At 43.0% G+C, this 15,747-nt stretch overlaps 1 protein-coding gene across 2 annotated transcripts in view; it reads left to right on the top strand.

Moving 5' to 3' along the window:
• INTS8 (integrator complex subunit 8) overlaps nt 1-15,747 on the top strand; it is a 2,196,017-nt gene that overhangs the window by 436,985 nt on the left and 1,743,285 nt on the right. For both annotated transcript variants that reach the window (XM_069621379.1, XM_069621380.1), the window contains exon 6: nt 14,314-14,365. In XM_069621379.1, the coding sequence (XP_069477480.1) occupies nt 14,314-14,365 (52 nt within the window). The remainder of the gene's footprint in view (nt 1-14,313; nt 14,366-15,747) is intronic.

Below are 15,747 nucleotides of genomic sequence, written 5' to 3'. Positions count from 1 at the left end.
CTCTCTGCAGTCCCAGAATCTCTGCTACCCAAGAATGCTTGCATTACCTGGATCTCTTCTTTGGACTCTTGACTCATCTAGGAGTCTTATTTTGGGCAAAGGGTCCTCGGTTGCTAAACTTGCTCCTTTAGTTGGAAACTGCAAACTCTCTGGCTGCTGCTGTTGGAGCTTTTCTCTGCAATCTCCAGATCGGCGTGCTGGATCCAGGTCTCTTCCATTCCATAGAGCACTGTGTGTAAAGGGTTGTTAGCCACAATACAAGACCAGTGAAACTTTGTGGGCTACTTGAACAGTTGTATGACAAAGTTAGGTGTCTAGTTCTGTTTTCTTTTTTCTTTTTTTTTAATCTCTTTATTCCTCAAATTGCAAGAAACATCAAGTTACCTCAATAAACATGACTTATGTCATTGGACTATTAAACAATATCAAAATCTTGAAACGGGGTCAGAGAAAGCATTTAGTAACACACAATATACCCAACAACCCAGACCTAGTCCAGAAGTAACTGAGTATGTAAAAAGCCCTGAAACACACAAACAACAAGGATACAACAAGACAAGAGACAGGACAACGACAACCCTGCCCCCTCCCAAAACTCCTGTACCTAATTATTAGAATTCTACTCCACACTTCATTCTAAGAACACCCATAGAGTTCATTAAAAGGTCCCACAATTCACCATATCCTGCTTCCTTGTGTTGCTTATAAAACATTTTCTCATATCTGGAAAGAGTCTGCACATCAGAAATCCATCCCTCAACTGTCGGCTTCTTCCTTGTTTTCCATACCTTTAGTATCTTGCTAGTCGCCACCAGCATGGCTCTAATAATCCAACACGATGTTGCCCAGTCAATATCACCTCCACACCTCAGTGACTGCAGAATCACTGTTAAGGGATTACGTGGAAAAATTTGATCAACCCTATCTAGCCCTCCCTCCAATAATCCTTCACCCTCTTAAAGTCCCACAAGGTATGTAGTAAATCACCTCTTTCTGTTGCTCTGAAAGGTTTCTTTGCCTGCATATATCTAGTGTGTGGCCCATCCTTTGTGTGTTTATGAAAACGATTTACTGTTCCTTTAAACCCCCCTTCAAGTGTTGCCTTGACTGCTGTGTCATGCAACCTCTTGGAAAATTAGTATTGCTCGGTGGGAAGCACCTTGTAACCCAGGATCGATTGATATTTCTGGGCACTAGAAATAAGGCTCAAGAAAAATCTCTCTACATGTGCTCTCTAGGTTTCACCAGGCCGCAGGCTCAGGGTTTCAGCACTGCTTGTCTTTAGATACTCTCGGCTTCACCATCCCTCATATTCAGGGCCAGCATTAATTCACACCAGATGTTCTCTGCATACTTGCTTCCTCAGGGTCTCTACACCTCTTTGGTTTCAGAGCTTGGTTTCAGAGCTCTGCAAGATCATCCTCCACTCCGACCCTTGTCTGATGCCTGGGCAGAATGTCCTTTAGTTGAAGTTCTGGCACCAGCTCTCCCACTACTTCACATCTTACTCTTTTCCATTGGCTAGTTTCCAGTCGTATGATTGCATTGGTCCACTCTAATCGTTCCCTCTTACAAAAGTAAGCCTAGGATCCAAAGAAAGTGATCAATTGATTTGCCGCCATTTTGGGATCTCCTTTTGAACCGGCTTCCGGGTGTGGTGGATAAGCTCCCCCCTCCTACTAGCCAGAGCGATGACCAGATGGCTCCAGGCCCATTAAAGCCCCCTTTGTGCACCTCCTTGTCACTCCAGACAATGTTCTTGGCTCCCTTGCAGGTATAGCTAGTTTACACTTTCAATAGTCTGCTCACAGAGCCCACTAACAGGTTGGTCTACTTCCTCGATGGAGAAAGGTTTGTTCCATGTGCTAAACCATTCTTTTCTGCAAAGATCAAAGGCAATAAAACACATCCTCTGTGTTTGGGGTTCCAACCTTAACGACACCTAGCTTTTGTTGATCTTGTAGCGACATGCCCCATAGACAGGGTGACCCAACTTGCAGGTTATCTGAAAAGCCAGCTCTGGTCGGTGTGAGATTCCTAGAGAAAGAATTCCCACTAACACAAAACAGTGTCTGAATGGGCTTGTTTTCTCTGTTGGTCTGGCACAGGTTCTTCAGAGAAGTCCCCAGCCCTGTGCAACACGATTGTTGGATGAATTCAGCATATGCCATTGCATATGGGGACCTTAGCCGAAGGGGCGACAATCTGGTTTCACCTTCGCTACCTCCCCAAAATATCCAGTACACCTTGGAAACAACTATCAGGATGTTTTTGTGAAGACTAAACTCCGGTTCACTATTTACAGTTTCACGTTCTATGTGTTTTTTTTACCATAATTGCTGTAAAATTACTATGCTTTTATGTACATGCATTAGCAAATCTATGACCATGTTTTAAGAATTTAAATTGTGGCTTCAGTTTGCTCTCTATTTGTTCTATTTTCAATATGCCTGGCAACTTTTAGGCAAGTGTTGTTCCAAAAAACTATTAAACACTATGGGAAACTGAACCCATATCCATTGTGACATCAGCTGAATAAATAAGCTAATAGTCACCTGTGATATTATTTTTGTATTCTTACCCCTACTAACCAAGAGTATACAGGTCCTTTGATACTTAGCATGCAAAATGTTATAACCTTTGCAGCAAATAAAAATGTAAAGGGTAATTGATGTAAATGTATGTGGCAGGATGCCACCCCTTTGTTTCAAACAACTTACAGCTCTGAAGTCCTACCACTTTCTTTGAGCAGGCCCTCCAGTTACGTAGTATTCACCTTCGTAAAGACATTTTTCATGCAGAAATTGTTGCAGTGATCACTACAGTGAGAGCTGTGCAAAAGGGCAACAAATTTGTTATTGGGTTGATCAAGAGGCTCTTCCAGGTGGAGAATGCAAAAGACAGATTGAGCCTGTAGCTCTTCTTTAGGGCCACAGTCCACTCAATTGCCTATGATTTTGCCAGAGGTGTTCATTAGCCAATGGGTTTCCTAGCCCAGTGGAGGGTCAGTGATCTCAGAATTGCGTTCTCCTGAACGAGAGAGGGATGCGAGATGGACTTGGAAGTGATAGCTTCACACCTGAAAGGACTACGAGATCTGGCGGATTTGTCATCACCTGTAGGTCCATGTCCAGTTCACCTTTGCTAGGCGCCTTTTGACTGCCTCTGTAGCAGTTTGGTGAAAGCAGGCAGTGTGTAATGGGAGACGGAACTTCTGTACAGTGAACCCAGTGATCTGTTCCCCGCTTCAAGAAGGCTGGTTGTCCCTCAAAGCCACAGGACAACCAGCAAAGTCTCTAATTGGGATTTTCTCACAGGTGGGTTTGCCAAAGAGGCCGTCTCTGACAGAGGCCTGCTACAAGAGGACATCCAAGATACAGACAATGTCTTACCGCACCTGCGGGAGCACCAGGTGAGATTGGTATTGCTATTAACTAATGCAGAGAGAATGCTTGTTCCAAGTTAGAATATCAATTACAGAGAACCTTGGAGAAAGCCCAGTACATAGCACAACACCATTTGAACCCCCAGCCAATCTTAATGAGTGGCACACAGACATAATTCTGGAAGTACTACAAAAGAGGCTGAGTGAGCCCAGCATGGATAGACAACAGACCAGGAGCAGAAGGGTGTGTTCCTCATACTCCCTGTGGAGGCTCTTAACACCAAGACCCTGACACCAAGGTGTGTAGCCTGCCAGAGGTCTGTAAAGGGACCTGGATCTTGAATGCTGAGAAACCATGCAACTGGGATTGACCTGTTCGGAGGGTTAAGCATCAAGAAGTCTGGAATGAGACCTGACTGGTATTGTGAAGTAGCAGACTTTGAGAGGAAACAAAACAACTCAGCGAGGGGGCGCAGGAGAAATGTTGGGTACAAGCTGGAAAACAAAAGCTGAAGGCTACCGAAAGAGATCTAAAGGTGCCAAATGAAAACGGGGCGGCAGAAGAAGGGTCAGGACTGTAACACCTGGAAAAGCTTTCCCATGTAAACTCTTGGTTTTGTTTTTAGAGTCTGGCTGGATGTTAAAGAATTGGATTTGTGTACACTAAATAAACATATTGGTTTGGGACACATTTACCTTGCGCCATGGCGTGTGTATTCACTCACATTTACTGATCCTCAAGTGGGTCATTGTTCGCATTTCCTATATTATATGAAGGTGCTCTAGGATGAATGTGGAGGAAACTGGAAGTACTGCCGTAGTATCCCTAACCTGTATCCTCTGCCTGCAGCGCTCTGTATCCCCTCTCTTCATGCTCTTCCAAATGGACCCTTAACCGTTTATCCCTCTGTGTATCCATATTATACCCTCTTACTGAGCTTCCTTGCTTCACAACTAGGTTTGAGGTTTCTATGAATGGGCACATACATGCATACACGCTCTTTACATTGTTCCATCCACAAACCAGTGGGCTAGTTGAGAGATTTAACAAGGCTGCAAGAAGCATGATCGGTGTCCTGGAGGAGACCCTCACAGGAAAATGGGATGTTATTTTGCAATCTTTTTGATTTCCTACAGAGAAGGGCCACACAGCAGGGCCAGCCCCTTTTTAATCAAACGTTGGCCATGTGAGAGGTCCCCAAGTCTTGTGGGATGTTCTGACCCACTAGGCTCTGCCCTGCAACATCACTGTGTGCTGTTTTAATCGGAAACAGGATGGCCGCCAAAAAGCTCTATGCGCTAAAAATCTCTGAGGTGCGCAGGGAAACCTGAAAAATAGGCCGCCAATCCATTTTGCCTGTGTCAGTGGTAAAACCGGAGACAACACTACCAAAACCTGTCATTGGGCTGCTGACAGAGTGAAATGGAACTATTTGAAAAGGCAGTGTTGCATTCCAAGGAAAACCCAGAAGTGCTTTAAAATCCGTTTTTTTTCCTTGGCTGTTGAAAGTGCAAAATCATGTTTCCTAAACATCAGAAAAGATTCAACATCCTTGTTGGGTGTTAAATCACTTTATTTAAAGAATCCACCTAGGCACAATGTCAGGAGAAGCACATTTCATCACAAGAAAATCCACATTCAAAAAGGTGCTTGCCTGGAAAATGCTGTCAGATATGGGCGCAGTACCGCTGCTCGCCTATGTCAGAGCTGTCATTTACTTATACTGTTAGATAAACTTGTACATTAAGATCAAATTGTGGAAACGAGGAGACTTGCCATCAAAAGCAATATAGGTTGCTACAATTCAATTTCTATGTTTTAAAAAGACTGGAATGAAGAGATCTGTGTGTATATTTGTTGAAAATGTAAATTTTATTTTAGAAAAGACAATTTTAAAACAGTGTTTTAAAAGTGAACTGTTAGCCACAGTACTTCAAAGGCACATTCCACAGTTTGCCCCAAACAAAGGAATCTTCCCCCTGCTCTCTGCTCAGGACCTGTCATTGAGTTGTTAATGGAGGTGGGAAGAAATGTTGCTCTGTTTCTCTGGGAGAGAGTCAATAGGCTTCCTGGACTGAAAGGAAATGCAAATTCGGGTGTCAACAGAAAACAACTGCCAAAGGAAGGGAGCCTGGGAGTGCTCTGGCCCAGCCAAACCTTGGAGGCGGGTCCAGACGGATTTGTGTATCTGGAACTGTAGAAAATATCTTTTTGAAAAAAGGTTCATAGAAAGCTGTGACAAATTTAAAAATCTGTAATTGACAGGTTGTTAATATGAAAATGCTGCTCACCGTTTGAAACTACTGTGAACTCTCTGCGATGTTCAGAGACAGGACTACCAAAATGTTGAGGTTGAAGCAATTGTGATAATGCTAGGAATATGAAAGTTTACAGGATTATGCCGAGATGTCATGCGCATGTATGGAGAAAAATGTGGACAGATCTGACACTGATTACCCAACCAAAAGCGTGAAAAACTGTAAAATTGGAACTAAAGCTCTCACTGAGTTGGTACTTGGACGGATACATGCCCTACTAAATCTGTAATGTGAAGATGTATTAGCAAGTTGGTGATATTGTAAATATGATTTATGTGGAAAATAGATTGACTGTACAGAAACCAGGGGGAGGGACTCCCTGGGTGTAAAATGCAGCATCACTATGACACTAGATTTCCTTCTCAAATCAGGAGAGGGGAAAAACTTTAACCAATTGAATTCCTATAGGGTGTGCTTAGTATAATTCAGCTGACCCACCCCTTTGGGAAATACATAAATAGGGACAGTTTAGGACCTAGAGGCACACACACATTCACCTATCAACTGATTGTCGGCGAAGCACTCTGCAGGAGAACCCAGATCCAAGACTCCAGAACTCTGAAAACAGAAGGCCCAATTCCAAAGCTGAACCTTTCTCAGCTTGGCCTTTAAAATCTTGAAACCTGATTGTAACCCCAGACTTCCAAGGGGCACACCAACATTTGAACAGCCTGGCTGTGCTGTTTCTGCTTCTGCTTCTTGCCAAGAACTCTTGCCAGAACCCAGAGATCAAAACCAGTAGAGCAGAGCTGTAACCAGATAGCTGTAACCCAGAACCAACCCGTCGGATCCAGTTCAGAGGCCGTGCAGAGACCAGAATGCCGTGTTGAATGCAGAACCGGGTGCATGAATCCTGTCCGGTGGGCTAGCAGAATTCCAGTCCAAAACCTTTGACCAGATCTTTGACGGGCCTATTCCAAACCATAGTTGTGAGTATCTAGCATAGAATTGTCCATATCCAATCTCTTATCCTTAAGTAATCCTATCCAACCCATTTTTTTTAGCATATCCAGAACAGCATTCTAGAACCATCTTGTTTTTCTGTATCTTTCCTTCATCCATATAGTCCTTAGTTAATTGTAGTGATTCATTTTTGCGCTAATATATTTGCTGAAGAAAGACAAGTGTCTTGGCGAGCAACAGTCAGAGCAGAGGCGCCGCTGTTCTGGTGGCTGTCCCGTTTGGTATCTTGCATCTTCATAGCCTCCCTTAGTGTAACGAAAATCCTTGTTTGTAATTCAAAAGCACATCTTTCATTTGAAAATCTTGACTCTTTTTGAGAAAAATCGACCTCTACTAAAACCTTCATAACTTCTGAACCGTATGCTAGAAACGAAATTTAAGTATCAAATTGAAGCTAACATCCTCAGCTTTCAAACGAACCTAAGACCGCATTCCAACTCCTTGTAGTTTTTCTATAATCGTGTTTCTCGCGCGCTGAAAACTTTGCCGCAAATTCGCGTTTGGCTCAATTTCATCCCATTTAAAATAGCTACTCTTTGCATCTGACCTCAGAATTCAAGTTTTCAATCTGCTAGTTATTCAACCATCATTGCTAGTGTTTACCTGAAGCTATCCAAAGCGGCTCCCACTAGTTTTGAATCCAATTTCGAGAATTAAAGTAATTTTTCGGCGTTTTTCCCATTCATTACAAGCCACATTCAAAAGCATTTGACCTGTTTAAAATCATTCCTGTTTCTCTCTATGCTTGCTGGGGGGGAATCAGGACTGAAACTTTATTGGTTAAGATTGTATATTCCTGAAACCTGTTTTCTCTTCTTCCATCTCTCTATTGCATATTAGGGGGATTGAGTAGTATCAGGGGGAAAGAGTAACATTGCATTTGATTGAACCCATATCAAGTATTATCCTGTGCTGCATTGTTTTTCTATCCATATCAAGTAGTATTCTATGCTGCATTATTTTCTTATCCATACTCCTACTGAGTAAAGAGAGTGTTGATTGTAACATCACCCAATGGTGATCATTGTATAAATATTAATAATGTGATAGATATATATTATTCAAATTCATAAAAATAAATCTTTTAACTTTGCAAAACAGCCTGCTTTCTGGTTCAGTGAGACCGGGGGGATTCAAAGAGAGGGGTGTGATATAAGGGTACATCATTCAGAAATAAAAGAATTTATAGACAAAAATATATAATTAAGGATTTCAATTGTGCATCCCACGCTAGACATTGACTTAGGTGTAGTGCTGGGTTGAAATCACTTACAGTCTGCAATAAGAGGTTTGGGAGGGTTGCCCCCAAACCCTCCTGCTCATGACAGATGCGGGTATTGTGATGAATCCTTGGATGTCGTCACTTCTCCCCTGGAGGAGCCCCTTCCCATGAGGCCAGGGAGGTGAGGCCACTACTCGACAGTCCCCCTGGGTGTGGTATTCAGCGGGTGGATCTCATGGGGAGGGAAGCCCCCTATGGGATTAGTGAATGCCTGGGGAGAACACTGTATCCCCATGGCCCACCTTACCTTAACCCACTTTGCTCGCCAACCCCCCTGCAGCCCCATCCCTAGTGTTCATATCTGTTTCCTTAAAACAAGTAGGGTAGGAAGAACTGGGACGAGGAAGGGTATGGGCTCCTCAAGGGACTTATATTGCTTATGTACTGAGACAAGGAAGATACCAACTGACTCACTGGAATACTCAACATCCATATTGAGACGAGGAAGGAGTGCAGAAGCAAAAAGAGCGCCTTCATAAACCATACTGAGTGGTCTAGTCTTTATTGACTCTCTATTGGCCAAGACACAGTTGAAATAGAAGAGGGAAAATCTAACAGGGTAAGATGCCCTCGCTCGAGGAACCAGGAGATTGAAATCCTGTGCGAGGAAGGAAGAGGCAACAGAGGGCTGGAAAGATACCCATCTGCAGAGGCGTACCTGGAAGATCTGCCGTGGAAAGACTGGAGCGAGAGACACAAGGTGGAACAACCAGCCTGGCGAGAAGGCTGGAGAAAGGAAATTGCCTGGGCCGTGCAGCCCAACAGCAGGGTACGCTGCTGAACCGCTGCAGTCTCTGGAATGATCAGATGAGGCCAGACAACAGCAGGGGACTGCTGCAGAGTCACTGCAGTCTCGAATGATGGGAAGACGCCGGAGAGGGGAACCAACGCTTGCCTACAACCGAGAGACACTGGTAAGTGCCCAGAAGAGGGTCGTAAAACCGAAATGGTTGTAAGGGGTACCCGAAAGGCAGTGAAACTGATATAAAACTGGTCTGGGACATGAGGAAGAAAGAAACCATAATTATGGTCTGGAACCAGACCTGGAGAATACCTGGCAGGATAGTGAACTGGGTACAAGTGCTAAGAAACCAGAAGAGCCTGGAAGGGTCTGGGACCCGCACACAATAACAAACTGCCTACAGAATCATCATCCTCATAGTCACATCACCTGATAAAGGCCAGGCGAAGGAAAAACACTTGTCCTGGCATTGAGAAATCTGGGAGGCTAGGGGGAGAGAGTCATCCCTCTAAGAATATAAAAATACAAGACTTTCACACTAGACGCCTTACTGGAACCCTAGCCCAAGGAGCCTTTTGAGACTTTTGATTTGTATCCTTTGAGAAGAACATTTTGTTTGCATCACCCATAGCTGAACTTTGGATTGTCATCCAGAAGAAGGGAACCATTCTTCTGGACCCAGAAGACTACCCCTGATTCTTAGTTAAGTTATAGTGTAAGGGCTGGAAATCAGTGTTGGACACAGGACGGTGGACTCTGTTTTAGACTGACATCCTGACAGTTTCCTTATTAGTTGAGGCAGGGAAGCCCCTCTTAGAACTATGACCAGATGGAGTTTTCTCTTTTATTTGCTCACTAATAAGTCTACAGCCAAAAGCATGCCACCTGTATCTCGGTCTCCTACTTCTACACTTTTACAGTATGCACTGGTGCTTCAATCCAAAAGAGACTGTTTATAGAGAAGTATGTGCTGAATATGAGGATGCCGTCCCTTCTCACCTATGGGGAGACCTTTCCCAGAGGACCAGGGTGGTGCGTCCACAATACAATAGTCCCCCTGGGGGTGGTGCATCGAGGGAGGATCACATGGGTAAGAGGGACGGCCATCACCAGAGAATGCGGTATGATCCCGCTTCAATACACTAAACCCCTTCTCCAACTGTAAATCCTCCTTCCTCCTTTCTAGATGGAGCCAATATGTATTGTTATCAAATCAGTCAAACTAACATATCTGACAAAGACTGAAAGACCAGAAAGTACAAAGTATCATGCATATAGTTTTGGAACCTGTACTGTGAAGATGATGATGACCAGGAGTCCAAGGATCACTCTTGTGAACCAGAGTGAGCGGTCTAGCTTCGCAAGGTAAGTGATTGGCTCAAAGCAGTAAAAACTCCACATTGGAATTTGAAAGGATCTCAGCTGAGACAGGAAAAGGGAGAGAAGGCTCTTCATCACTGTTTGAGGAGCGAGACATGTAGCAGGTCTAGGGCGCAAAGCGAACAAAGGGCTAGACCTTGTCCGCCCCTTCGCCGGCTGCCCGGGTAAGGGTCCCCTGGTATAGTTGGTCCAATAGGGCTTCCGGACTACATGGTCCCTCATGGGCCAATCCGGCTTCATGAGGGAGGGCAGAGGGGCAGGCCGAGGGGGGCGAGAGAGGGGGAAGGCCTGGAAGTGCAGGAGCACTCTGATCTGAGAGATATAGAGGGAAAAGGATGACTGGGCCTACACGGGGCAGATTTGATCTTACCTGCTCATATTCAGGTGGATGCAAGCTCTCCAGGTGTTCACCAGGAAGTGGTTTCTGAGGTTGTAAAAATTAAACACTGACTGAAGGTATCCCAAAACTATTTCATGTGTTGTTATATAGTCCTCATTTTTACAGCAGTTCCATTTTGTGGCTTTATTTTCAATTGCACTTTTAAAATCATGTACTCTAGAGTCCAATCACTCTGATAGTCAATTTCCTTATAGAAATCTGTGCAGGAGTTTATAAATGATAGCAATGCTTTATCACAGTCCTTGCATATCATGTGACCAAGTAATCCCATAATAGTACAATTGCCTGCTTTAAGCATTCTTATATACAGTAAACAACGTCTTAATGCCTATGAAGTTTAAAGGTATGTAAGACCTAATTCCAAGCTCATCGCTGGTGCCGGAATCCTTGACATAATCCCAAACCCGTATGTAATCATTTTCCCTCTTAATATTTCGATCTATTGTAGATGATGATTTTTCCGTGCTTACAATCTGAAGATGGCTGCCAGAGAAAGGGGCTTTGGGAGAGAGGACTGTCATAGGATGGGGGCAATATGACCCAGAGGATAGGGATTGGTTTAAAGAAGTAGTACAGTTTGTAAGTGAACGTGAAACCGTTTTTTCTTTTACTGAGGATTCCTGGCATGGCGACAGGGAATATTCATGAGCATGTGAATCTATGCCAGACCCATGCAGGAGAAAAATAGTTACAGGTAAGTTCCTTCCTGCAATAAATATTTGTTATACTATATACCTTCCCTCAAATAATCTGTCCTAGATAAACAGCAGACAAATGGTATGGCCTAGATTAATGGCCAGTACATTGTTCAGAGTATTTCAACCCAAATGTAACAGCAGAGGCACAGGCATGCATGAGTAGACCATTCAAATGTCGGATTGTAAGTTGCTGGAGATAAACAATTGCAGGCCAGTCTTTGTCCTGCTTTTTAAGATGTGTAAAACTATTTTTGACAGATATGGTCTGTTGGACACAATAGAATAAAATATAGCACTGTCCTTAACGGTTTTACAAAAAAAGTAGAAGTGATGATTTCAGCTTTGTGCCATCTTGTTAATTCATTAGCAAAAGGCATGAACTTCAACCTAAATTCTTTAAGGCATTTTTCCTTCATCATATACACTCTGCATAATAAGCACCTTTTCGACCTGGCTATACAATGAGATAATAAAATGCGATCTGTTGACAGGTTTGGTCAGCTCAACTGATTCTATAAAGTGTTTATGCAGTAATTTATTTATCTGAAACCTACCTCTCTTCTTATTTTATTTATTGATTTATTTGTTCATTTGTATTGCGCCGACCGCCCGCAGGCATCGGGGGGCAGACAGAAAAACGAGGACCAACAGAAAGCAGACAGTGATCACAGGACAGTTGCCTGTACCAGTTATTCGGGAGTTTCAAGGCCAGGGAGGAGATTCTTTCATTATGGTTTACTTAATCAAGGCCAATGAAGTGCGAAAGTGATAAAACCTTATCTTTGCACCATCGTGGAATAATACACTTATAAGGGTTATTTCACCAATTGCTGCAGAAATATTTAATGCGATACCTATCCACATTAGGTTCCGCTAATTTTTAAAGGAACACTAATATGCTCTTTATTTTGCTCATTATGGACTGCATAATTAGGTGGTGGTGGTGGTGGTGGTGGTGGTGGTGGTGGTGGTGGTGTGGGTGTGTAGAAAACCTTTACAAACTGCACCCTGAGCTGGTTGAAAGCACTCTGCACTCTGGCTTTTGCCAGCCCTGTAATTCTGTCCCATACAGGATAGAAGCCCCAAGTCAGCATTTTATGCCCAACACATAACATCAACAGGTTGTTTGCCTGGGTATTTAAATAGCTGTGCTATGGGGCTGCTAGTTTGAACCATTGTTGGCACGCTCTTATTGCCATGACTTAAACCTCCTTACATTTTCAAAGGAATACGCTCAAATATGTAAATGACTAGACTCTTCAATCTCAACCTCAATCATTACCCAACATATACAAACTCGCCAGAGGCAATTACATGGGTTAGATCTTTTTTGGAAGGCCGTCTCTCGCGAGTTTATTGGGGTGACAGTGCCTCTGATGTGGAAACCATCACATGTGGGGTGCCACAGGGGGCTTGTCTTTCCCCTTTGTTAGTCAACATTTATATTTTACCATTGCGTAATGAATTGACACTGATAGATGTTTTTTTCTGCAATTATGCAGATGATTTTCAACTGGTCCTAGAAATTTCTGGGGATCACGAGAAGGATCAGTTATTGCTGGATACAATCTACCTGACCATCAAAGGATGGATGTCAACCAACTGGCTGTGCTTGAACGCAGCCAAGACAGAGTTTATGGTGTTTGGTCCAAGACTTGTAAGAGCAGGCCTTAGCCAGAAGTATTCCAACTTTACTGTGGATGGCAGCCAAATAAAGGTTGTGCCCAAAATTCAGACTCTCGGCACCTACATGGAGGAAAGCTTGGATTGTAATGCCCATGTAGCTGCCATCACAAAAATCCCTAATTACCATCTGAAGGTGCTACGACAAATTGCCCCCTTAATTTCAATAGAAAATAGAACCAAGTTAGTGAGGGCTGTGATCCTCCCTCGAGTTGATTACTGCAATGCCTTATTGGGAGGTGCTACCAGGTCAGACATTCAAGAATTACAAAAAATTCAAAATTCGGCCACACGCATCATCTTTCAGATGAAACGCTTGGAACCAACTACTGCAGCACTGAAGAGACTACATTGGTTACCAGTGGCAGCTCGCATTCAATTTAAACTACTAACGACTTGCCACACATGCATTTACGGGATTTCTCCTGTGTATCTGAAGGCACATGTAAGCATATATCATCCTCAGAGAAATCTGAGATCTGCTGAGAGCTGTTCTTTGAAACAATACCCTGTCAAACTAGGGGGCTTTCCACGTCCAAGGGGCAATAGCTTGGAATGCATTGCCATTAATAGTACGTATAATTGAAAATCATCTTGAATTTAGAAAGCAGTTAAAAACAGTACTCTTTAACCAATATGACTGATTATGTAGTAACCACCTCACATCTCTGTCTCTCTGCGCCTGGATGCCCACGGGCTTTGGCGCAATACAAACAAAATAACATAACATAACATAGTGATCAGTCATTCATTGAAGAGCGTGCAGGTCCTGGCAATGTAAACCATGTCATCCACATACTTCAAAAGTTAAAACTGTGATGCCCCTGAAGACTGTGTTGTGTAGCTTTAAAGTACAAAGTTCATTCTCCAAGGAATGATCATCTTGTGTCCACTGTTTCCTCTCTCTGACACTGCATTTGCTTCCCTATATCTAACCTTTATGCCTGACATTGCTGCACCCCCGGCATTGAACAAGCCCCATCATTCTTTGCATGGCAGAAAGAATTCACCCACAGCCAAGACCTCCATCAATGGATAGTAAAACAGTTCTGACAAGAGTAAGTCCACATTCACCATACTTCAATTTTCTGATATTCCGTCCTCTATCTGAATGACTCATACTTGATTCTTTGCTTCCCAGAATTCCCTAATTTCTGCCCGTACCTCAGTCCATTAGAGTCAGAAAAACAGGAGGAGTTCACACAAAGGATTTGGCTACCTGTCCCTCTGAACTGTATACCATTGGCATGTTCTTTTTTTGTTAAGAATGTTTAATATCTAGAGAACCATGGGAATGATACCTCATGATTATGTCCGTTTGTGTTGCCTTATCAGTAGTGTGCTATGACTTGAAAAACGGAATAACGCAATGTGCACAACAAATACTTAGGGCATAGTACTTGTACTGTAAAATCATTTACATTATTATAGCTATCTACTATTCCTTCTTTTTTCTTTCAGAATAAATCAAATGCAACAAGAAAAGGAATTAACAGAGAATATATTGAAAGTGGTGAGTTGAAGGCTCTTGATACTTGGTGGATATTTCGTATTACATTTATTTTTCTTGTGATGTTATGGGCATTTGATAGTAGATTAAAGTTCACTGAGAAAGTAGCAATCTCTCCATACACAATTGAGCTGTACTCTTTCAGTCTTCCCACCTGCTAAGTGCTTGTTACAGGGCGAGATGTAGCACTGTGGGGATAGTCCTCGCCAGACCTCTGGGTGTTGGTGGCACATTAATCGGATTGTATATATAAATATACCATCTGAGCGGAACAACCTCTACTACGGGAAGGGGTTGTCCGTCTGGCTGGAATAGTCAGGGTGATATGACCCACTGCAGGAGTCGAAGCATAGGTTAATGTAGAGTCAAGCTCTAAAAGCTGAAACCTACAAACAGAAACAAATGCCGAAACTGACCTCAGTTGTCGAGCTTAATATATTGGAATCCTTAGATGATGTTAAATGATGTCCTTATCCAATTTCTTTTTAAAAGACAGGTATATTTCTACGCATCCTGAACATCCTGAGATGTGTATATATTTTTTCAACCTTCGTTCACTTTGTTCAAACCATCACTTGAAGAGGATAGTGTTAACCGTTTCTTTAAGCTTCATCTCTTAGGATGACTGTTTTCCAAACCAATTGAGGATACATCTCTTCCATGTTGGTTATCATGGATCGGTTGGATGTGACCTTTATGATCTATTTTTAAATGTCTTGGGGTCCATGGCTGGTGGCCCTGTATCCACAGACCCGTTTTATTGTTTTTATTCCATTTCACAGGTTTACATAACTATCTCCCCCTCTCCAGCCTCACCCTCCCTACCCCCACTCCCTTACCCCCGATTAGCAGTTCCTTTTTTAATGAAAGCACAAATAACGCTTCATCTTAATTATCTTACTTTGGTGAGGCATTGGGCAATATCTAAAACTCGAATGTTTTGTGGCCGCAATTTAATTGGGTAGTTAAATAAAAAATTATCAAAGTGCCCAACCTGTTTTTGAGATTATTTATTTTCCACTTTTATTTTCTATAATTGTTTGCTTTCGTTTTCATTTTGGTTCGTGAAGCCCTCCTTTTATTGTGCTGGCCCTGTATATGAACCGCTGTCTGCATTCCTCCAGAGCCTTTGTGTGTAGGGTCATAGTTGGCAGTCGCTCTAGGGAGAAGAGGGGGGTTCCCTTAGTCTCTCTGATAGCAGTGGATGAGCACTTGAGGCCAAGCACTTAGGGGGGCAGTAGGGTAGACAAGATATGGGGTGGCATCTTCAAACTTTGAATAAAAAGGATGTCCACACCAAAGTTAAGTCAAGAGAAATCTTTATATAGCTTTGCAGGTAATCCATTCTTACATAAGCAGGTGAGCCACATTGAAGAAAAGTGCCA

This window comes from Ambystoma mexicanum, chromosome 5q (assembly GCF_040938575.1).
Source record: "Ambystoma mexicanum isolate Mex_15411 chromosome 5q, UKY_AmexF1_1, whole genome shotgun sequence".
Taxonomy (NCBI): domain Eukaryota; kingdom Metazoa; phylum Chordata; class Amphibia; order Caudata; family Ambystomatidae; genus Ambystoma; species Ambystoma mexicanum.
The sequence above is the reverse complement of the archived record's forward strand: the minus strand, read 5'-3'. Positions and strand labels throughout refer to the sequence as shown.